The sequence below is a fragment of the Bufo gargarizans genome, chromosome 1 (assembly GCF_014858855.1).
Source record: "Bufo gargarizans isolate SCDJY-AF-19 chromosome 1, ASM1485885v1, whole genome shotgun sequence".
In the NCBI taxonomy this organism is placed as follows: Eukaryota; Metazoa; Chordata; class Amphibia; order Anura; family Bufonidae; genus Bufo; species Bufo gargarizans.
In genome coordinates this window covers 397,041,305-397,065,540 of record NC_058080.1, presented here as the reverse complement: position 1 = coordinate 397,065,540, position 24,236 = coordinate 397,041,305, and the positions used below count along the sequence as shown (strand labels likewise).

Sequence of the window (24,236 nt, the reverse complement as noted above, 5' to 3'; positions counted from 1 at the left end):
TTGGCATTCCTAACCTGGGACGTGTGTTATAACACCTTGGAAGGGCCCTCTGATAGTACCCTGCGCACGCTGCAATTGGCGTCACAAACAAAACAGTCCATCTACACCTGACCCAGTCATTGCATAATTTGGCGTCAGCGTATACCCGTATCCTGCTCATTGCACAGCCACCACAATAGTACACCTATTCTTGTAATTATAATTTTTTTTTTTTTTATGGAAAAACTAGAAGTACAAGTGAAAATAAGCTTTGTAATAGATCTTTAGAGGAAAATGCCTCTCTTTCTCCACTTGTCAGATTCCTCTGCTGTCTGAGGCTGTGATCACTCACTCTAAACTCCATTCTGAAATCCATAATCAGTGAAGATGGGCTAGCATCTAAATGAAAGATAAGTTACAGACTACAGCCCATAGAATTCTATGAAGAGGGGAGAAGCTGTTGAAGAGAAATCACAGAGGCTGTATACAGACACTGCTGCAGCAAGTAGTAAGTTTTCTATTTCACCCCAGTGGTGGATTCAAAGCTAAACTGCTCATTACTGCTGTATAATGTCCTCTTTGCTGCTACAGAGATATGGGAGAGTAGGATCTCTACGTGTGGAAGACATAAAAGATATAGCGCCTACAAAAAAAAGGGAAAAGCTGGTGATAAACGCAAACTACAAGTCATATAGTGCTATTCTTCCATGCACTCTGACATGACAGCTTACTCTGAAAAGAGCCTGAATGATAAGTTTTTTTTTCTCTACATAGAAAGTTAATTAAAATAATGTACTTATTTGTATGCTGTATGTACATAAAGCTAGAATGTTCAGCTATTAAACACTATTTTCTGTCACATCTGATTTATGACAATATGGCCGCCGTGTCCATGTTGTGGACCGTGGGTATGCAAAATACGGGCACCAGCCGTGAGAACGCTGCATCGCGGTGTTGACCCAATGACTTGAATGGGTCCACGATCCAAAATATATGGCAAAAGATAGGACAGAAGCGATGTTAATTAGGCTAAGAAGCAGTTCTTAGATAAAAGCATAGTATTGAGGATGTGCGATCCAGTTTCACCCTTATATTTTACACATTTTGTAGAATCTTTGCCTTTTCTCCGTCTGGTATCAAACACTCCTCCCCATTCGGCCCAGGTGTTTTTAATTAGTAGGAGTCTGCATAAGGGCTCGTTCACACGACCGTATGGCTTTTTCCGGTTTTTGTTTCAGGTTCAGTTTTTTCCCAATTCAGTTTTTCCCCTTTGGCATATACAGTAATTACATAGAAAAAATTCGGCTGGGCATAAACTTTTCAATAGATGGTTCCGCAAAAACGGAAAGAATACGGAAGAAATACGGAGTACATTCCGTATGTGTTCAGTTTTTTTTTTTTGCAGACCCATTGACTTGAATGGAGCCACGGAACGCGATTTGCAGGCAATAATAGGACATGTTCTATCGTTGAATGGAACGGAAAGCATACGGAGTATTTTTTATTTTTTGGGCGAAACCATTGAAATGAATGGTTCCATATACGGACTAGGGCTGCAACGATTAATCAAAGTTATCGATAATTAAAAAAACTGGATTAGTTGACAACAAATCCTGTTATCGAATAATTGACTGATTCATTGATATGCGGGCGGTCAGGCGCTATGCCTGCGGGTTCTTAACCGGCAGTAACATTTACTTGAACTGTAAAACAGCGCATCTTTATTACCTTACAATGAAGCTCCGGTAACAGGCAGCTTAACATCACTCGCGTGACGCGCCTGCTCCATTTATAAAGTGGGCGGAGCAGGCGCGTCACGTGAGTAAGTGACGTTATGCCGCCGCACGCTCTGCCCGTTACTGGAGCTTCATTGTATTTGTAAGGTAATAAAGTTTAAGTAAAAAGTTATTGCCAGTTAAGGAATACTCTTTAGATATTCTACTGCTGTGAGCAGCGGGGCCGGTGTATTGGGAGACACTGTTATGGGGGGAGATCTGTGTCATCCACAGATCCCTCCCTATAGCAGTGTCATCCAACTTTGAACATAATTTTCCAAGTAAAATCATAAACACTTTTTTTTGTCATTTTGGCGTTTTTCCTGATTAAGCGATGAAATTGACAACTAATCGATTATTCAAATAATCGGTCGCTGCGGCCCTAATACGGAACTCAAAAACGGTCGTGTGAATGAGCCCTGAGGGTGTAAAAATTCCTACCTCCTCTCAGATGGTACAGTACTGCGTGGTGGCAATTGTTGCTTTGGTGCTGTGCTGGTGCGGACCAGTGCCATGGTGGCTTTACCAGAAAGGGGGGGGGCGCGTTTGCCAATGGTCGCCGCGCTAAATTTAGAGTACAGTAGGTTTGCATTCAAAGAGGCAACCTTGTTGTGGCGAGTAGGTCTATGATTTTTGATCAAATTGTATACTAATGCCTCATGTACAGCATGCAACATAGGGGTAGGTATATGATAAATTGCTCTGAGAGGCAGTTATTAGATAAAGGCATAGTATTAAGGATGTGCGATCCAGTTTCACTCATATTTTACACAAAAGATAGGATATGTCCTATCTTTTGCGGAGCGGAAGCACAGACTCTGAAGCCCACAGAAGGGCTTATGTGAAAAATAAACAGTGTTTAGGGTCACTAAACAGATACGTTTTATTGAATGACAAAGGGCTATTCCAAGTTTTTAATTACACAAAATAACAAAAAGTATTCAGATTGATATACGGTTTGAAAACTGTACAATATTTTTAAGGGACAACCCCTTCAAGTGTTTTTTTTTGTCACAGAGGACGCAATCAAATGTTCGAACAGCGCGTTCGCAGCGGGCCCCATTCACTTTAATGGCAGGCGAACCTGAAAATCCTTCAGGTCATATTGGCAGCCAGCAAATACTTACTAGAAGTGCACAAATAATCCCACAACATGGACAGTGACATACCAGAGGGGGATCAATGGCAAAAATTCCCACAAAAAAAAATTATGCATTTTAAAATCAGGGGCCATTTTTATGCACCTTAAAGGGAAACTGTCAAAAATGTGTCCTGCTGATGCATAGAAAATTTTTATTTTAGGCCACAGGAGTACAGGCCCCAAAAATTAGGCATTCACCTGACAGAAAAAGCCTTTTATGCCACTGTATATACACACACACACACACAAGACAAGGAACATTCCTTGTTCTGGGTCGGGGCAGATATTTGTGGGCAGGCATGAGGAAATTCAATTACACATGGTCGTCACAGGTGTTGAATTCCTCAGAGATCCATGCCTCATTCATTTTCAGAAAATGTGAGGTAGTCCACACTGTCGTGAGCTAGGCGAGTGCACTTATCGGTCACAATCCCCCCTGCTGCGCTGAACGTCCTTTCGGACAGGACACTTGACGTGGGGCAAGCAAAGAGTTTGATGGCAAATTGTGCCAGCTCTGGCCACAGGTCAAGCCTGCACACCCAGTGGTCCAGGGGTTCCTCACTTCTCAGAGCGTCCACATCGGCCATTAACCCTACAGTCGGACACCTGTCGGTCTAGGCGTTCCCTGAGGCTGGATCCGGAGGGAGTCTTGATAAGTTGGCTGCAAGAATAATCTCATATGCGAAGTGACCAACACATCTTCAAACCACCCTCTTCTTGCATGCGCTGTAGGATTGGTAGCCGCACCTGTTTGGCAGAGGAATTTCCACCCACAGCTAGAGCCTGCAACAGTAGAAAGCATCTCTCGTTGCAAGGCCTGGAAATGCTGCATTCTGACAGCCCTCTGTGATGCTGGTAACATGTCCGCCATTTTGTGTTTGTACCGGGGGTCGAAGTACGTTGCCACCCAGTACTGGACCTTGACGCTTTTTATACGGGGGACCCTCTTCAAACACTGGAGCAGGCCCCCTCATTTGCAAGCGGTGGAAGGCCTTGGCTCATCGCCCAGGAGAATGTTGTCCTCCCTAAAAAAGTCCCCCTCAAAGTCTGCTCTTCTTCCTCCTCCTCCCCCCAGCCACCATCCTACTCTTCAGACTGCTGCTGACTTCTCATATGGAGTAGCTCAGCAGATTGGCACCGTTGTCGCACACCACTTTACAAACTGTCAAATTGAGTGGGGTGAGACACTGATCGGCCTGTGACAGCAGAGCTGAAAGCAGTGCAGGACCGGTGTGGCTCTTGGCTTCCGGGCACAACAGCCATAGCACAGCATGGCAACGTCTCACCAGGCACGTCTAATAGGTTCTGGGGAGCTTGGAAGGTGCATCGGAAGAGGTGTTAGCAGTGGAAAAGGACGAGTCAGCCGAGGAGGAGACGGAGGATAGAGGAGAAGAGGCAGGCCTGCATGCAATCCGTGGCGGTAACACCAAATCCACACAGATGCCACGGGTTACATGCTTGACAGCAGTCAGAAGGTTCAACCAGTGGGCAGTAAGTTCGCCGCGAAACAACCGCCGGACGAACCGCAAGGCCATCTCTAATCTCACGTCTTCAAAGTGTTTCCCTTTATGAGCCAAGGACATATCTTATACGTGTAGCTACTACATATACAAGCCAGGTCTTGTTCTTCCAAGCCTTTAACAAAAGACCAGGCTCACTGCAATAGCTGTATCTCTCAATCAGATTTCTAAATGCTGCATCATGGATAGCACCACCACAATTCCAGTTATAAGTTTAAAATATATATATTTTCAGCTGTACAATAAATCCTGGCTCTCTCTAGCCATCTAGCCTAAGATACTACCCTCCCTGCCCTTCAGCCAGCTATATTCTCATTTAGCATGGAGGAGGATAGACTGGGGGAAGGGGAGGGAACGTGCCAGCAGTTGGCAGGGAGGAGGAGAGATACTGTAAATATTCCTCTACCTGTAAAAGTGCACATGACCCCAGGGGGATAGGCAACATGCATATCTGTGCATGTTGTTATTAATCCCCTCTCCATCAGACAGCATACAAATAAGTTGCAAACACTCACAATACACACAAAAAAAAAAAAAAAAAAAAAAAAAACATTTTAGGTCTCATGCAAAACAGACGCATTTTTAGCCTGCGTCTGATTAGCATTTTTTGCGGCTCATACGTGGTCAAATTCATTTCTACAGGGCTGCACGATGGGGGTCCGCATTTCCGCTCCCGAAAAAAAAAAAATAGAACATGTCCTATTCTTGTCCGCAATTGCGGACAAGATTAGGCATATTCTATTAGTGCCGGCGATGTGCGGAACGCACATTGCCAGTGTCAGTGTTTTGCGGATCTGCAAAACACTTATGGACGACTGAATGGAGCCTTAAGAGTCTTCAGTGCTTGTCCTGCTCTCACCACCCTCCTCCTCCTCTTAGCTGGATCATAACAGTCAAGAAGCTCAGACCATTCTAACATATTGTAGTGTGAAGATAGCACGGGTGAGGTTTTTCCATGCAAGAGGGAGTGTCTTAAATTAGCAATGCAATGAAAAGCAGGAGCAACTTCTGATATGTCGGGCAGCTAGCAGCTCTTAGCTGTGGTGCTGCTGCCCCTGAGCAGGGCTGGGATGTAGTTTTGGGCTTAGCACTTAGTAGCTACTTTGATGAGGTGTGCTCTGCCTCTTGGAGTTTAAGAGGTTACCTGCTGTAAATAACTGCCTCCTCCAACCAGCTATTCCAAATTCTACAACAGTGTGTTGCATTCCTCCTCCTTTACAACTATCTGGCACCCCATGCCATTGAACCCCCCCCCCAACAGATGGTAGAAACAGCAGTTTACCTCCGAGATGAGACGAGACATGGTTTCTTTACTGTGCTTGTTATACACCGATAGTTCTGTAATGCAATCTTCATCAATGTATCCAAGCTAAGTGCAGAACAAATAAAACAATTAGTTCAAATGACTTTCTAAGAACCCACTACCTCTTCTACTCCCTGTTCAAGCGCCAGTATTCCCCGCCGCTGCAGCCATGACCATATTCCAAACATGATAAATACAAAATCAGAAAAATAAATCAAGTTGGAGAAGAGGCGCTGGAACAGAGGGAGCCATAACAAAAAAAAAAAAAAAAAAAAAAAAACACAACACCTTATATCAACCTGTCAACTGGATAGGCCATAAATATTTCCCCATAGCGACAGAAGCTGAGAGCTGGCTAGGATTGTTATTCCGATTGACTGATTGGAAATCGGGAAGGAATTATTCCCCTAAAATTATGATAATTGGCTTCCACCTAAATTTTTTTGCCTTCCTCGGATCAACTTGCAGGATCAGAGGCTGGACTGGATGGACGGATGTCTTGTATACAAACTATGCTAAATATGGCTCTCTTCATTAACTGAAGACTGGTTCACAATAAAATATGTTGCAATTTATATTGTTTAGTAAATCTCTCCTGATGTACGCAGAGCAATATCAGATCAATGAGGTTTTCCTGTGGGAAGACTCACAGGGCATTTACTATACCATTCGACAGGATAGTGGTAACCTGGCATGAGCCATGGGTGTCTCAAAAGATGCTTCACTGAAATTCTTTTTTTGGGATCCACCTAGGAGACAACATAAAATATATTTTAAGTCCCAACTTTATATTTGCAACAGATATGAACTACATTACCTAGGAAGCAATCATCTGCACTGATTTTGAAGCATTACAAGTACAAGATCATGTGTGAAAAGTGGTCATTACCTGAAGCATTTGACTAAGCAGCAGCACACTGCCAGGTGAAAGCCATTTTGGGATTTCATATTTTCCTCGCTGCAGAAAAAAAAACAGACCTGTAAGTTACTGGAAATAATGAGCTGGAATTAATAAGATAACAAGCCAATAACTTACCATTATCTTTTTATACAAAGCCATGACATTGTCATCATCAAATGGAAGATAGCCACACATTAGTGCATACATCAGCACTCCCATGCTCCATATGTCCGCCTGCAAGTATACAAGGTTATTCTTGGCTCAGCAAATTTCACGGAATATTCACAGCTTATACATTTAACTCTATGGTAAAGTCTATTCCAACATCATATCTTTTTACATTGTTAAATGGGATTAAAAGATAAAACTTTAGACCATTCCCGGCCTGTGCCCCAGTTTTAGCCAATATCTTTAAAAAGTATTTTCCAGGACTTAAAGGCTATGTACACCTTTCTGGACAATTTTGTTTTAGGATTGCATTTTACTTATTTGGGGCTAAAAATATTTTTTCTCAATTAGTCGTTATGAAAAAAAATATAAATAAAAAAATTTGCCATTCTGTCACAAAGGGTTAACTGTTTTTCTAGCCTTTCATCCTACCTCCACTTTGTGCAGTCATCTCATAACCCTTATCTCTAAAATTATGAGGTTATAAATAGGGATGATCAAACTTTGTTTGCAAGTTCAGGTTCGGTGGTTATGGATTTAATGAATATAACTGAATTCAATTACGGAATGCACCACGGTAGCATTTAACAGGTATGCCGCAATAACAGAAGCCTATGGGCAGCATAACGGATCCGGACGGTTTCCGTTATGCAAGACAGGACTTTCCACCGAACCTGAAAACATCAAGTTCACTCATCCCATGTCAAACAGTTATTTAAAGAGGACCTTTCATGGGTTTATGCTAGAAACTGGTATGCTTACCAGATAGGAGCAGCCCCTACAAATGGCAGCTTTTTTTTTTTTTTTTTTTTTTTTCAGCCAAGGAAGGAGAGGTGTTTTTTTTTTTTCTCTCTGGCTGTGACGTTCTCCACTGCGACTGGACCGGACTACAGCCAGGGAGAAGGAGACGCTCATTGAGAAACGCGGCTGTCTCCTCCTCCCTCCCGGTGGACACAGCGCCGGAAAGGAGGGGTATTTTAGAGGGATTAAAAAAAAAAAAAAAAAAAAAAAAAAAAAAAGTGCTGTAGAGGCCGTCCTATCTGGTAAGCATACCACTTTCTAACATATAAACCCCATGAAAGGTCCTCTTTAAGCCACATTCTTATCAGCAAGATAAGAACTGAGCTATAAAATGAGTGTTTATAATGTCAGAGAGCAGAGATAAGGAGCCCATCAGCTGTCTACCTGACCGAGCAGAGAGAACATTCAGATCCAGCTAGAAGAGCATCTCAGCTCTGTACAGAGAAAAGTACTCCATATTTTTAATAAAGATAAAATAAAAAAATTTGCTCATTATGAGTACAATGCACTAATATATAAAAACTAAAAAATTAATAAAAACACTGATGACCTCCCCCCAGGTTATCAATATTTGATCAGTGCAGATCCAACGCCTAAGCACCCTTCCTGATCACAAGTTTAAAAAGGTCTGCACTGCTCAGACAAGCATTATGCCCTCTTCATAGTGTACCAAGCAAAGCGCCGTACACTGTATAGTGCCTGTGCTTGGTATCGCAGCTCAGTCCCATTTACTTGGATAGGACAGAGTTGCACAAAGGACATTTAACCAGTGGACACAACATTACAGGCAAAGGAAAAAGGATATTGTGCCGGCACAAACGCCCCAGCCCCTTCCAACACCTGACTGACAGGGAGTCAGACCCTGTGCAGTCCTGTGAATAGGTCAGCAATTTTTAAAGGGGTTGTTCCATGAAAAATATTCTACTTTTCAAACCAGCACCTGGACCTTAATAAATTTTGTAATGGCATGTAATAAAAAATAAAATAAAAAGTTGTATCACTACTGAGTTATTCAGTAACAAAAAAAATATATAATAATAAGTATCTTTATAGTGCCACTTAAATTTCTTTGACCTGCTCACTGAGATGGCCGCACATGCTCAGTTTCGTCATTCATCTGCCTCCTGAGCTGTGATAGGGAGACCATGGACACGCCGCCTTAGCTACACTGGAAAAGACACTCCCCTTGAGCCGTCAGCTTGATATAAATCCAGCAGAGCAATGAATGGGGGGGGGGGGGGGGGGGAATCTCTGTATCCATGTGAGGTACAGGGCTGGTTCTAGCTTTGTTAGAAAGAGGTTGTCATGTACTGTACGATGTCCAATTTGTATTTTTTTCATTATTCATGGCATAACCCCTTTAAGTCCCAGAGAACAAATTTAAACTACCTCCTAACCACAGCTATGTTGTTATATCCAGTGACTTACCTCAGAGCCAATATAAGCTTTTCCCTGTATGAGTTCAGGAGCTGCATATGCTGGGCTTCCACAACAGGTCATTAAGTGATAATCCATGCCACCCTATAGAAGGAAGGGAAAAGTATACTGCAGCAAGTTTATATATATAGTACCCACAGTACTGCCATTCCAGAGGTGCTCCCCGACATTACCACTGGAAAGATTTTGAGCAGTCGCCACTTGCTGTACTACTGGCATCATGGTTAAATGATGATGAGAGCAAAAGTATGGCACATGACTGCTGGGCCACCAAATCTTTGCAATTCAAAAGTTCTCGGATAGTGGTGGTAGTGGGCGGTGCGCATGTTGTGGGAGAGGTTACTACTGGGTTTTTCTTTTAGTTTTTTTTTTAACATTTTCTGTTGCTTAGTTTTTTTTTGGTTTTTGTTTTTAAACCAGTTGCATAACCCCTGTAAAAAAGCCAAAAACACGTATGATGGCTAAAGTATAACGAACCTTCAGTACAGTACTAATGTAGTTGGTTGGATTAGTGTCTTTCTATCCCAGCTAGGAGGTCAGGATGTCACTTTTTCATACCAAGACACACTATACACTGCATACAGAATATACAAGCCTGAACGGCTTGTATTTCATAAAATTATGTATTAAACATTTACTGACGTACAGACATTCAAAGTAACACTGGTTTCGCCTAATGTTTAACTGAAGAGATTTTATAGGTTTTGATTTGAGATCTTGGCTGCAGTCACCAGACTTAGCAGTAGAGGGCACTAACGTTCACATAATTTTTTATTGATTAAAATAGGAAAAATAAATAAAATAATTTAAATAAAATGTATCTTCCTGATGTGTTTTTTCCCCCCCATTACAAAGACCATCACAAAAAAAGAATACCGTTTGCCATCAGCACTTTTATACCTTTGGCTTTGCACAAAGCCCAAAGTCTATTAATTTCAGGTTCTGATCTTCATCAATAAGTAGATTTTCCTACAAAAAATATAAAATAATAATAAAATTTAAAACAAAGCAAAGCATATCACATGCATAATGGAAAAACAAAGAATATGATAAACGCACCGGTTTAAGATCTCTGTGTGCATATCCTTGGCTGTGAATATAAGCAACAGCAGATACAATCTGCCGGAAAAACACCCTAGCTTCATCTTCAGTTAGGCGGTCTTTTGCAATTATGTAATCAAATAGTTCTCCACCTGGACAGTACTGCAAGAGAAAATAGCTTGTCTTATCACAGTGTATGGAGATATAGGCCCTGTATGTGCTGCCATATAGTTACCTGTACAGCAATGTATTACATTCACTCCCCCTAGAAGCATCTCCTAATACAGTATCCATAATTCAATATGAATCAGACGGAAAACCGTAAGGGTCCATTCACAAAACAGTTAGCATTTTGTGATCTGCAAAACATGGTAGCGGCTGTGTGCGTTCCGCATTCTACAGAACGCACATGGTCAGCCCTATGATAGAAATGTCTATTCTTGTATGCGATTGTGGACCAACTAGCTTTTTTGCAGGGACACTGAACAGAACTATGGGTGCTGTCTGTATCTATTGCTGCCCCACTGAAATGAATAGGTCCACACCAGACATCACCATTCGTGTGAATGGACCCTAAGAAGTCTGTACAATATGACCTCAGACATTTAGTAAGCAGGTTAATGTATTAACAAAAGGATAATTTATCAAGATGCAAACACTAGTACAAATACAGCTGCAGATAGCTGCTGCACACCCAGATGCACCTGTCCACAGGTATTTTGGCCCTCTCCTTTGTGCGTAAACTGCTCCAGCTGTCTCAGGTTTGAAGGGTGCCTTCTCCAGACTGCATGTTTCAGCTCCTTCCACAGATATTCAATAGGATTTAGATCAGGGCTAATAGAAGGCCACATCAGAATAGTCCAATGCTTTGCTCTTAGCCATCCTTGGATGTTTTTAGCTGTGTGTTTTGGGTCATTATCCTGTTGGAGGACCCATGACCTGCAACGCAAGGTTTCTGACACCGTACAGCGCATTTTGCTCCAGAATGCCATGATAGTCTTCCGATTTCATTGTAACCTGCATAGTTTCAAGACACCCTGTGCCAGAAGCAGCCGCAATACATAACTGAAACATATGTCCAAAGGATTTTTTTCCCCAGAAGCTTTGTGGCTTGTCAATATGCATTTTGGCAAATTACAGTCTCACTTTGATTTGCCTTCAACAGTGGTTTGCTCCTCAGTCGTCTTCCATCATGTCCACTTTGGCTAAGACAGTGACGGATGGTGTGATCAGACAGTGATGTGTCTTGACTGTGGAGTTCACCTCTAATGTTTTTGGAAGTTGTTCTGGGTTTTTTCGGCTGGTTGGCTACAGAAAAAAGATACTTAAAGAGGACCTTTCACTACAATAAAAAAAAAAAATAATAATAATCAAAATTAAGCATATAGACAGAGAGCGGCGCCCAGGGATCTCCCTGCACTTACCATTATCCCTGGGCGCCGCTCCGTTCTCCCGGTATCTTCATATGTTCGGCTCAACTGGGTGGAGCCTGCCAGCGTCTCCTACTCCTAGGCTGTAGCGCTGGCCAATCGCAGCGCTCAGCTCATAGCCTGAGGCAGGCTTCACCCAGTTGAGCTGAACATATGAAGATACCGGAGCCTATACCGGGAGAACGGAGCAGCGCCCAGGGATAATACTAAGTGCAGGGAGATCCCTGGGCGCCGCTCTCCATGTCTGTATGCTTAGTTTAGATTTTTTATTTTCCCCCCCCCCCCTCTTTAAATATTACTTTATTATAAATATATTCCCAAATACCTTTCATTAGTTATAGTGTCTAATTTTGTCAAGGGAGCAAACAAAATGGCCACCATACTAACTTTTGAAAGGTATTTGGGAATATATTCATAATACAAAGTAATAGTAATTTCTGAATAATATTTACAACTTTAGTAACAGGAACATCAGGCTGTTTGGAGATGGTCTCATAGCATTTACCTTTAACAGGTTTGTCTATAATTTTCTTTTTATTCTGAGACAACTCTCTCCTTAGCTTTTGGTCCACGTTCAGTGTGGTGCCCACCGTGACACCAAACAGCACAGTGACTACTTTTCACTCTTCAAAATAGGCAGACTGACAGATTAGGCTACTTTCACACTAGCGTTCATGGATCTGGAAAAACGCTTCAGTTACCATAATACAACCGCATGCATCCTTCATGAACGGATCATCAACAATGAATGGGGACAAAAGTGAAGTGCTTTCATATGACGGATCTCAATAGCGGAATTAAAAACGCTAGTGTGAAAGTAGACTTCGTTTAACATATGGTCAAATTATTTTCAATCTTTTCTAGGAGTACCATCTTTTTTGTCTATAGTCATTAGTTTTTTTTTTATTATTCTGTGGAAACACAATTCAAAAGCAGTGTCTGATTTTTATTAGCCGATATTCAGTAATTTTTTAATTACTTTGGTCAGTTTCAAGTTTTGTCAGCGAGTTGTGGGTTTCTTTCTTTAACAGAAAGGCACCAATACTTTTGTCCACATGTGTATATAGACTTTTACATTTGGTAGCCCACTTCTCCATGTAGCAAAGATTATCAGTCATCTGCAGATCCCATTTAAAAAAGAGGCTCATGCTGGAGGAGGTACTCCTGTTCCAAATGGTACCATCATGTTCTCTTAGGAAAAAATGGTACTCCCATTAAACGTAGCAGTACCAGAGAAACTTCAGGGAGGGTTTGTGCCGCAGATCTTGTTGCTTCCAGCACACCACCATGCATGACAGACTGATGCCAGCCAGGATAGAAACAGAAGAGATGGCCCCACCACAGCCTACCATGCTGATCCCTAACAATATAATTGAACAATCTTAAAATCAAAATGTTCAGTTTATCAATTTTTTTGGGGTCATAATTGCTCAGTCCTAGTACAAATAGTGTTTTCTTCAATCTCCACATGAAATTATATTATATTATACAAAAGGAAGCTAACCTCAAGAATCATGAAGATCTTCTTTGAGGTTTCAATAACATGATAGAGTCTACAAACATGTTGATGGCTCAAATTCTTCATCGCTTCAATTTCTGTTTTGACACGAGGCAAATCATCCTTAAAGAGATACATAAGGGCAAGGTCAAAACGTGTAGCCAACATGTTAAAGGGGGTTTATCAACACCATGAATTCTTCTTCCAAAGAGCAATACCCTACCAATCCTCTGCCTTCCTTGATACTCCACTGGTGTTTACAAGGCTTCAGGAACAATGTGGTGTCTTGCACCACAAAAGTCACCATTAAAGACAGGGATTGGCTGCAACGGTCAGCTGTCAAGATGACATTGCTGGAGCAAGGTAAACCGTGACCACTGGGAAAATTGGGAAGCATATGCATTGGAACAGCAGAGGATTACTACTTTTTCTATTTGATACCATTATTACCAGCATGTAAAAAGTTTCATAGGGTTAGGAAATCCTTTAGGGTAGTGTCACACAGTCTTGTGGCATTTTGTTTCCTCGTCCAAAGCCATAAGTAAGTTGGAAAGAAATTAGAAATATGAAGGAAAGACTTCTTCCTGACAGATCTACTTCTCTCTTTGGGTCAAAAAAACCATGTGTGTGACACCAGCCTTAAATGGGCATTTCAGCATTGAGATGACAAAGATGAAAGACTGCTGCAGAAAAATTACACAAAGTCTGCTACAGTACAAGACTAAGGCTTCGTTCACATAACTGTTCAGCCTTTCCGTTCTCCTGCTCCTTTTAGGAACAGGAGAACGGAAAGGACGGAGAAGGCACATAACTGAGCCCTTAGGACCCCATAGACTATAATGGGGTCCATTAAGTTTCCGCTCAGAAGAAGCAGAGACAAAAGTCCTGCATGCACAACTTTTGTCTCTGCTCCAAAATCATCTTCTGAGCGGAAACATAACAGACCCCATTATAGTCTATGGGGCCCTAAGGGCTCAGTTATGTGCCTTCTCAGTCCTAAACGGAGCAGGAGAACGAAAAGGCTGAACAGTGATGTGAACGAAGCCTAATACTACAAAATTAGATATATAGATATCTAGCTATCTTTTTTGGCACACGGTTGCGCCTCATGTGCGACTCCATGGTGCCACAAGCGTGGGAGTGGCTCCAGCAGCAGCCTGTAAGTGGAGCACACTACAGTTCCCATCATGCATAGGTTACATCTAAGGCTGTTCTCCTGACCTTGTATGCCCCTGGCTCCCCCACTTCTGTATTTCATATTCCTCTAGTCCTTGGGCAGCACTGAATAGGTTTAAAGTCAGTGTTCTAATTGGGATGGAAGAACAAACACGCAGTAGGCCAGGTTCACATGACCACAATTTTTTTTTTTCATTGATCTCCCCCTTTAGAAGAGCAGAACAATGAAAATAACGGAAGTACCGAATAGGGCACATAACTGACTCAAACATTTTCTATTGACTACAATGGAGTCTGATCAATTTCTGTTCGGAATCCTGCGCTTTTACAGGACAGAGAAGTTACCATATTTTTTGCTGCCTTGTGTAAGGACTTGCTTACAACATGAGTGGCCCCAAGACTCTAGTTGGTCAATTGGTCAAGACCTTTTACACAGTGTGCCAAGGGAGAAGATATTTGAAACCTCATCTACTTTAAAATTGGCTGGTGACTCTCAGCGATTTCTCGAGGATACTCCTAGACTTTCAGTTAAAGACATGATGACTGTCAATTCTGGTCATGGAACCTTATAGAACAAACCACGGAGAGGAGATTTAGCATCTAAAACATCATTTCTGTTTTTTGTCCTTTCACCTTTCCAGTCTTTTTGGTAAAAAGCTTAGCGGGGTTATCCTCTGTTTTCTTACTGATAATCTATGCTTTGGATTAGATCAGCATCTGATCAGCGGCGGTCCGACACCTGGGAACCCTGCCGATCAGCTTTTTGATAAGGCAGCGGCACTCGCAGTAGCACCGCAGGCTTCTTGCTGCTTCCTGCAAACTAGTAACATCACAACTATAGTTCATGTGGCCTGGGAGCAGCTCAGCCCCATGGAAGTGAATGGGGCTGACCTGTTGGACGACCCCCCCCCCCCCCCTCCAATCAGATGATCATTAGTAAGAAAAGGCGAATAATCCCTTTTCTTTAGTAAGTTGCATTTATTATGTAGGGAAAGGCAAGTTATATTAACTTAGTCAACATAATAAATGCTTTTTGCTTTTTAGGGTCCAGTCACACATCCGCATCTTTGCAGAAAGGGTGCGGACCCATTCATTTTCAATGGGGCAGCAAAAGATGCAGACAGCACACTGTGTGCTGCACGTATCTGCACTTCTGTTCCACGGCCCCGAAAAAAAAATTATAAAAAATAGCCCGCAGCCACGGGCAAGAAAAGCCATTTCTATCATAGTGTCGGCCATGTGCGGTCTGCAAAATGCGGAACGCACATGGCCGGTAACAGTGTTTTGCAGATCCTCATTTTTATTTGCGGACCGCAAAACAGTTGGACGTATGAATGGACCCTTAAGGAGACAAAAGCAAATTATTATAATAAAAAAATAAAAAATTATTTGCTATATTCACCTTACTACAGAGCCTTAAGGTGATACTAAAATAAATATGTATCAAATATTTTCACAACAGTACCAATCCACCTTTCAATAGAGAGTTATCCAAGTTCTCCTACCATATACAAAAATATGGTTATCCATAATGAACCGCAAAATACATACGGTCGTGTGAATGCAGCCTAATAAGTTTTTAGGACAACCGCAGAGGCCATCAAATTTACCCTGGGTTCAGACCTGAGCGTTTTACAGCGCGTTCCTACGCGCTGTAAAACGCACAACAGGCAAGAACCAATGATTCCCTATGGGAATGGTTCTCACCTGGGCGTTTTACAGCGCGTACGATCGCGCTGTAAAACGCCCGACGCTCAAACAAGTGCTTGAGCTTTTTTTTGGGCGTTTGTCATGCGTTCCCGCACATAGAAATTCGGGAACGCGCGACAATGTGTGAACGCCAGTCTCTGTATGCGCGATTGTAAACGCCCGTACAATCGCGCATACAGAGCGCTCGTTTCAGAACGCTCAGGTCTGAACCCAGCGTTAGTGCTAAAAGAGTCCACCACCTGACGAAAGAGCTGTGCAGTAAGAACCCAAGTATGTAGTGGTAATGCAATACCGCTCCCACAGTAGTAGCCAGCACTTGCCCAACTGACGTCCAAACTGAGGGGGAGGCCTGAGACTATCCGTAAAAGCCATGCACCATACTGCCCCGGTTAAGTAGAGCTAACCTTAAAAACCTCTACCTAGAAGGGCATTGAACATGCGCAACTGCCAAGCTAGCGCCAGGGTAGAACCCCTACCTGAGGGGGATGTCCCACTGCAGCGACCAGAAACTCCAGCATTAGCAAAAAGCTGTACCTGTTGAGGAGAACAAGCTGTAGCAGCTAAACCAGAGTGCCAGCATAACCACTTTCCCAGAGAAGGAGCGGTGGATAGAGAATACAGAGTCAGTGAACACTCGACTCGCTGGAACGTACGCACCATATATATGTGCAATGGTGTACGCACTACGTATTGATGCGGACCATATCATGACCGACTAACAATGGAGGCCCAATGGAGACCATAAGTGATGCTAGGTAACCCACTGCCAAAAACCATTACCAAAAAGAAAAAAAGGATACAATGAGGAATAGCCACCGTATCCACTGGCGGTACCCATATACCACTAGAGAAAGAGTACCGGGCACCCGCGGGTACCGTGCCACACCCCCTTGTGCAATAAGCGAAGGCACTTAGAGCCATGGCGCAGTTGAATTGCAGCATCCGAAAAATGTTTAGTTATTCCCCCACTAGTGGAAGGGGGTAATGAAACAGGAAGCACAGTGATGTTCAACACTCCGCCTATGGAAGGATAGCGCGACAGTCGGACCGTATCCAATGGTGGTGCAATTACCCTACCTATGGAAGGTGGAATGCATACGGCAAGTACTTAAGCCAGTGGTACGGAAAATACTACACCTATGAAGTGGGTTAATGCCCACGGCGAGAACTAGTGCATGTGGAGAGTCCTGTACCCCGTGGGAGGGCACCCAAGTAAGGGGGTAATGCATACAGCACACATTGTAGCCAGTGATAATGTCATCGTGCCACCTAAGGAAGGGGCTAATGCATATGGCAGGTACTGAACCCAGTGGAGATGCAATTCCTCCACCTACAGAAGGGGGAAAATATACGTCCGGCACTGAAACCAGTGTTACTATACTTAGTCCACCCATGTCAGGGGACAATGTATAAGGCAAGTACTGTATCCCAAAGTAGTACAAGTACTCCGCCTATGGAAGGGGGTAAATGCATACGACAAGCTCTTGGGAGATTACTTTGGATTCATGTGAGGGTCTGAATCAGCGATTCTCTCAGTGCTTCGTTCAGACTTTGAGAAACAGACATTTTTAGGTGAGAAAGTTTAACTATTGTGCTATCTCACTGCTGAGCACCGCATATTAGTTCCCGTTACATCCTCCTCATCTACTAGTGCTGAAACTGAGCATGTTCAAGCAGCAGAATTACAGGTCATAACCCTAGGTAGCAAGCTATGAACAGCATATTTGAGGCCAGTAAGTGGTGAAAAGGTTTAATCACAATATATGGATTTTTACTGTACAAGAATACCCCATGTAAAAAGCTGAATACAGATAGTTTTGATTTCATATGAATGTGATATGTCATGGATTTGTTATTAGAAATAATCATTAGGGTCTACATGGAGACTTTTTGCACTGCAATAGATTGAGATGTATGCAATCTTCTAGAAAATAAAGTTAAGTCTACTTTAAAAATCAGTAGAGCTACAAAAAGTCTCCATGTGGCCCAGGTCTTATAGGAGTTAAGCAAAAGACTAGGGATGAGCGAATCAACTTTGGATGCTTCATCCGAAGTCGAATCGCATAAGACATTAGAATATCGTATGGAGCGAGCACTCTGTAGAATATTAGAATGTATTGGCTCCGATGAGCCAGAGTCTCGCGAAACTTCGGGTAATTACATTTACAAAGTTATTTATACAGTTTTTTTGCATCCAAGAGGGGGGGGGGGGGGGGGGGGGGGAAGAAAAAAAAAAAAAAAAAAAAAAAGCGCATCCGGTCAATAATACAACCGTCTCCATCTGTTAGGAACGGATCCGGTTGCATGCATTAAAACCATTGTAAGTCAATGGGTGCCAGATCGTTTTTTTTCCCCGTGTCCAAGAAAACCCTGAACAAACTTGATCGGAGTGCACCAGAATGCACTCTGTTTCGTTCTCATGACGGACACAGAACCGCTGCAAGCATGGGATGCTGAACAAGACGGATGCGGCACCATTAACTTACATTGTGTTGCATGCCGGATCCGTCTTGTTCAGCATCCCATGCTTGCAGCGGTTCTGTGTCCGTCATGAGAACGAAACAGAGTGCATTCTGGTGCACTCCTATCAAGTTTGTTCAGGGTTGTCCCAATTGAAAATGAATGGGGAGAAAATTGAAGAGTTTTGCTGCAGTTTTAGGATCCTGTGACAGATCTCACCTGTTATTCCACTGCCATGACTCTGGTCCGCCTTACAGCATTTGTATACAAGGCTGCAGCAGCGATATGCTGTACATGACCACAGCAGCCAATCACTGACCTCAGCGGTCTACAACATAACACACAACCCAAAATTAGAAGAAAAAAAATAATAATATGTAAATACCCTAAGGGATTCCTTGTCCATGATCTTGATTGCGACTTTCTCACCAGTGAGAAGATGAGTTCCAAGCTTGACCTTAGCAAATCCTCCTACCACAGGAAGACACAAAACCAGATCAACCATTACTTCTGTGACCATGTACTGTAAGTAGAGATATACAGTCACACACATCTTCAAAAACCTTTACCTTTAGCCATGCCAGTGGAGGGCTGCCTTCAGACACCAGATGGACATATCTGGTAAATGTAAGTTATATTGTACCCCTGGTTTGGAGAAGCATTCGCTTCCCTTCAGAACATCCCACCAGCAGTATACTATGTTACTGCAGACAGCATCATTTCCAATACTGCATGTACCAAAACTAGATAGAGGGTGCCTATTATTGTGAGCTGTACAGAAAATGGAAAGTTACCTGTTCCAATGGTCTCATGCAGCTGATAATGCTTGAGCAGTTCCTCATAATCATCGACGGTCATGATTTTAAGCCCGTAGCCACACACAAGGCCTGCAAAATTAATATGTAGATTCAGAATACACATATAAAATAAAATATAAAACACACACACACACACACACACACACACACACACACACACACGATTGACTGCAGTAAATATTCACCTTAATCCACTTGATCGCGCAGCCGGCATCTCCTTCTGTCTTCATTTTAGGCCTCTTTCACACTTGCGTTGTCCGGATCCGGCGTGTACTCCACTTGCCGGAATTACACGCCGGATCCGGAAAAACGCAAGTGAACTGAAAGCATTTGAAGACGGATCCGTCTTCAAAATGCGTTCAGTGTTACTATGGCAGCCAGGACGCTATTAAAGTCCTGGTTGCCATAGTAGTAGTGGGGAGCGGTATACTTACAGTCCGTGCGGCTCCCGGGGGCGCTCCAGAGTGACGTCAGAGCGCCCCATGCGCATGGATGACGTGCCATGCGATCACGTGATCCATGTGCTTGGGGCGCCCTGACGGTAAGTATGCTGCTCCCCCGCTCCACACTACACTTTACCATGGCTGCCAGGACTTTAGCTTTTTCTGAATGGTTACCATGGCTGCCGGGACGCTAAACGTCGGATCCGGCAATGCGCCGAAACGACGTTTAAGCTTAAGGCCGGATCCGGATCAATGCCTTTCAATGGCCATTCATTCCGGATCCGGCAAGTCTTCAGGATTTTTGGCCGGAGCAAAAAGCGCAGCATGCTGCGGTATTTTCTCCGGCCAAAAAACGTTCCGGTCCGGAACTGAAGACATCCTGAACGGATTTCTCTCCATTGAGAATGCATTAGGATAAAACTGATCAGGATTCTTCCGGCATAGAGCCCCGACGACGGAACTCTATGCCGGAAGAAAAGAACGCAGGTGTGAAAGAGCCCTTAGGGTACTTTCACACTTGCGTTTTTCTTTTCCGGCATAGAGTTCCGTCACAGGGGCTCTATACCGGAAAATAACTGATCAGTTTTATCCCCATGCATTCTGAATGATGAGTAATCCGTTCAGTTTGCATCAGGATGTCTTCAGTTCAGTAGTTTTGACTGATCAGGCAAAAGAGAAAACCGCAGCATGCTACAGTTTTACCTCCGGTGAAAAAAAAACCTGAAGACTTGCCCGAATGCCGGATCCGTCCTTCCGGTCTGCGCATGCGCAGACTGAAAAAAAATAAATGCCGGATCTGTTTTGCCGGATGACACCGGAAAGACGGATACGGCATTTCAATGCATTTTTTCGACTGATCAGGATTCTGATCAGTCTTAGGGCTCTTTCACACTTGCGTTCTTTTCTTCCGGCATAGAGTTCCGTCGTCGGGGCTCTATGCCGGAAGAATCCAGATCAGTTTTATCCTAATGCATTCTGAATGGAGAGAAATCCGTTCAGGATGCATCAGGATGTCTTCAGTTCAGGACCCACGTTTTTTGGGCCAGAGAAAATACCGCAGCATGCTGCGCTTTTTGCTCCGGCCAAAAATCCTGAACACTTGCCGCAAGGCCGGATCCGGAATTAATGCCCATTGAAAGGCATTAATCCGGATCCGGCCTTAAGCTAAACGTCGTTTCGGCGCATTGCCGGATCCGGCGTTTAGCTTTTTCTGAATGGTTACCATGGCTACCGGGACGCTAAAGTCCTGGCAGCCATGGTAAAGTGTAGTGTGGAGCGGGGGAGCAGTATAATTACCGTCCGTGCGGCTCCTGGGGCGCTTCAGAGTGACGTCAGGGCGCCCCACGTGCATGGATGACGTGATCGCATGGACACGTCATCCATGCGCATGGGGCGCTCTGATGTCATTCTGGAGCGCCCCAGGAGCCGCATGGACGGTAAGTATACTGCTCCCCCGCTCCCCACTACTACTATGGCAACCAGGACTTTAATAGCGTCCTGGCTGCCATAGTAACACTGAACGCATTTTGAAGACGGATACGTCTTCAAATGCTTTCAGCTCACTTGCGTTTTTCCGGATCCGGCGTGTAATTCCGGCAAATGGAGTACACGACGGATCCGGACAAGTGTGAAAGAGGCCTTAGCTGTGTGCAGTAACAGGACTTGTGGTTACGTCACTCCGGTCATCACATGATCTTTTTCCATGGTAATGGACCATGTGATGACCGGAGTGATGTCACCACAGGTCCTGTTACTGCACACAGCTAAGATGAAGACAGAAGAGATGCCGGCTACGCAATCAAGTGGATGAAGGTGAGTTAAATTATTTTTGTATTTTTTTTACCCCTCCAGCGCTATTTTACTATGCATTCAGAATGCTATTTTCCCTTATAACCAAGTTACACAAAGAGCATTTTGTGTACCTTCACGTAGTGCTTCCGTTCCTTATCTCCAGATTTGCGGACCCGTTGAAGTGAATGGGTCCACATCCATGATGCTGAATACACACAGAACAGTGCCCCGTGTATTGCGTATCCGCAAATGCGGTCTGCAATACGGCCACGGAGTGCTCGTGTGCAATAAGCCTAAGGCTGGGGCTGATGGGAGCACATTCAGGGCGTCACTTGTGCATCACACAGGGTTGTCACATCCTCCAATTTCAATGATGAGTATTAGAGAAACATACTAATCACATATGAACATTTTATTTTTTTTTCCCCCCATTTCCGTTCCATTTTTTTTTTTTTTTTTTTTTACGGGTCCGCATGCGGAACTATTTACTTGTCCATATGTCCATTCCGCAAAAAAAGTTTATAAAATAGAACATGTCCTATTCTTGTCTATTCTGCAGACAGGCATTGTTACAACAGAGCCACACACAAAAAAACAACAATAATAATAATGAATATGGATACAACGCAGACATCACATGGATGTCAGTTTTTTTGCAGAGGTGTGCTTTGTGGACCACAAAATACATAGTCGTGTGCATGAGCCCATAGACAGAGCTCCAGCTGTCAGCCACCCAAACACCCTGACAAGACACACCAGCATAGCAACCTCCAGCTGTTCAGAAACTACAACTCCCAGCATGCACACTTGCTAAGTCATTCTTGGAACTCCTATAGAAGCAATTGGGGTATGCTGGGAGTTGTAGTGCCCAAGTTTGCTGACCACTTCACTGTTCACAGATTTGCTGGTAGCCAAACCTTGCAATAATGCAATCCTTGAATCTAGAGTCAGCATACACACCCAGCGGTTCACATATCAAACCGCAGCAGCCATAACATTATACAATCTTCGCTGCAGGGAACTCACCTGTCACTAGCTCCTCACTAACCGACCTGCTGCAGAGCCTGACTATGACGTCTAATGGTACGAACACTTAAATTTGCCGGGGAACAAAGGCAACTTCCGGCCGGAGAGCACTAACCAATCAAATCAAACCTGTAGAGCCAAGCGCAGGGCTGCGGCGCTTTGCATGCCGGGAGGGAGGTCATGCAGTGCTGTGCAATGCAACGTGGGACGGCGGCGGCGCGGAAACGCCATGATGGTGCAGGAATAGATATCTTGTTGTACGTAGTGCTGACGCCACATGTAGCCATGGCTCTGCACTGCTTACCGAGCCCAATGGATTGCGAGGGACGCGATTAATAGTGCGCTGGCCAATGCCTGTTGTAGGGCAGGCACCCTCATTGTGTCACTGTAGGTCGCTGCACACCCACCTTACAACATTGGACTTTTAAAATAGATACAATTCCAAATCCTTCCTCCCCCTTGTCCACCCAAAAGTCATTGTACATTTATCAAAACTGGTGTAAAGGAAAATTGGCTTAGTTGTCCGTAGCAACCAATCAGATTTCACCTTTCATTGTTCAGAACACTTTTGGAAAGGTAAAATGTGATTGGTTGCTATGGGCAACTACACCAGTTTGCTGAATCTCCCCTATAATGCTTTTTAAAAGGACAATTTTGCAGGCAATTGTCTCCTCCACAGTCAGCGATCTCCCCTACAGTCTGAGGAGCAGTGATCACTATTGCAGTTAGGGCTCTTTCACACTTGCGTTGTCTGGGGCCGGCGTGTACTCCATTTGCCGGAATTACACGCCGGATCCGTAACACCGCAAGTGAACTGAAAGCATTTAATGACTGATCAGTCTTCAAAATGCGTTCAGTGTTACTATGGCAGCCAGGACTTTAATAGCCATAGTAGTAGTGGGGAGCGGGGGAGCAGTATACTTACCGTCCGTGCGGCTCCCGGGGCGCTCCAGAATGACGTCAGGGCGCCACATGCGCATGAATGACGTGTCCATGCGATCACGTGATCCATGTGCGTGAGGCGCCCTGACGTCACTCTGGAGCGCCCCGGGAGCCGCACGGACGGTAAGTATACTGCTCCCCCGCTCCCCACTACACTTTACCATGGCTGCCTGGACTTTAGCGTCCCGGCAGCCATGGTAACCATTCAGAAAAAAGCAAATGGGTGGGAATAATCCGGATCAGGATTCTTCCGGCATAGAGCCCCGACGGCGGAACTCTATGCCGGAAAAGAAGAACGCAAGTGTGAAAGAGCCCTTACTCGTCCTCATCCTGAATCATTGCTTACCGGGCAGCAGAGGCTATTTAGACGGCACGATATGCTGCTGCCAAACGACGAGAAGCCTGCACAAATGATCCTTACCAAGGGGTGGTGCGTATGTTAGCCCCACCTATTTTGGGACTGGGATGGCCCAAATTTCCTGGAAATGTCTCTGGAAATCAGGGACAGCCCCTACAAATTCAGGACAGTTGGCAACTGTGCGTTCATCCGTTGGCATTGATGCAAGATCTGATGCTTCAGTTTTTGTTTTTCAGTTCCTATACTGGAAGCGAAAAAGGAACAAGCACCACAGATGTGAACAAAGCCATGGGGATGGATTTATACGGTGTAGTATTTAGGGCTCATGCACACGACCATGGCCTGTTTTGCGGTCCGCAAATTACAGATCTGCAAAACATAGTAACATAGTACATAAGGCCAAAAAAAAGACATTTGTCCATCCAGTTCGGCCTGTCATCCTGCAAGTTGATCCAGAGGAAGGCAAAAAAACAACAACTGTGAGGTAGAAGGCAATTTTCCCCACTTTAGGGGAATAA

At 43.9% G+C, this 24,236-nt stretch overlaps 1 protein-coding gene across 1 annotated transcript in view; it reads right to left on the bottom strand.

Moving 5' to 3' along the window:
• The window catches only part of LOC122931725 (maternal embryonic leucine zipper kinase-like), a 43,347-nt gene extending 20,858 nt beyond the window's left edge, over positions 1–22,489 (bottom strand). Inside the window, exons 1-11 of the mRNA XM_044285797.1 lie at positions 22,419–22,489; positions 19,135–19,227; positions 18,726–18,811; positions 13,001–13,117; positions 10,085–10,228; positions 9,926–9,994; positions 9,017–9,109; positions 6,755–6,853; positions 6,608–6,676; positions 6,369–6,467; positions 5,698–5,784 (exon numbers count right to left, since the gene is read on the bottom strand). Coding sequence (XP_044141732.1) covers positions 5,698–5,784; positions 6,369–6,467; positions 6,608–6,676; positions 6,755–6,853; positions 9,017–9,109; positions 9,926–9,994; positions 10,085–10,228; positions 13,001–13,117; positions 18,726–18,811; positions 19,135–19,198 — 927 coding nt within the window. The 5' untranslated portion in view covers positions 19,199–19,227; positions 22,419–22,489. The remainder of the gene's footprint in view (positions 1–5,697; positions 5,785–6,368; positions 6,468–6,607; positions 6,677–6,754; positions 6,854–9,016; positions 9,110–9,925; positions 9,995–10,084; positions 10,229–13,000; positions 13,118–18,725; positions 18,812–19,134; positions 19,228–22,418) is intronic.
• Between the last annotated feature and the right edge of the window lie 1,747 nt (positions 22,490–24,236).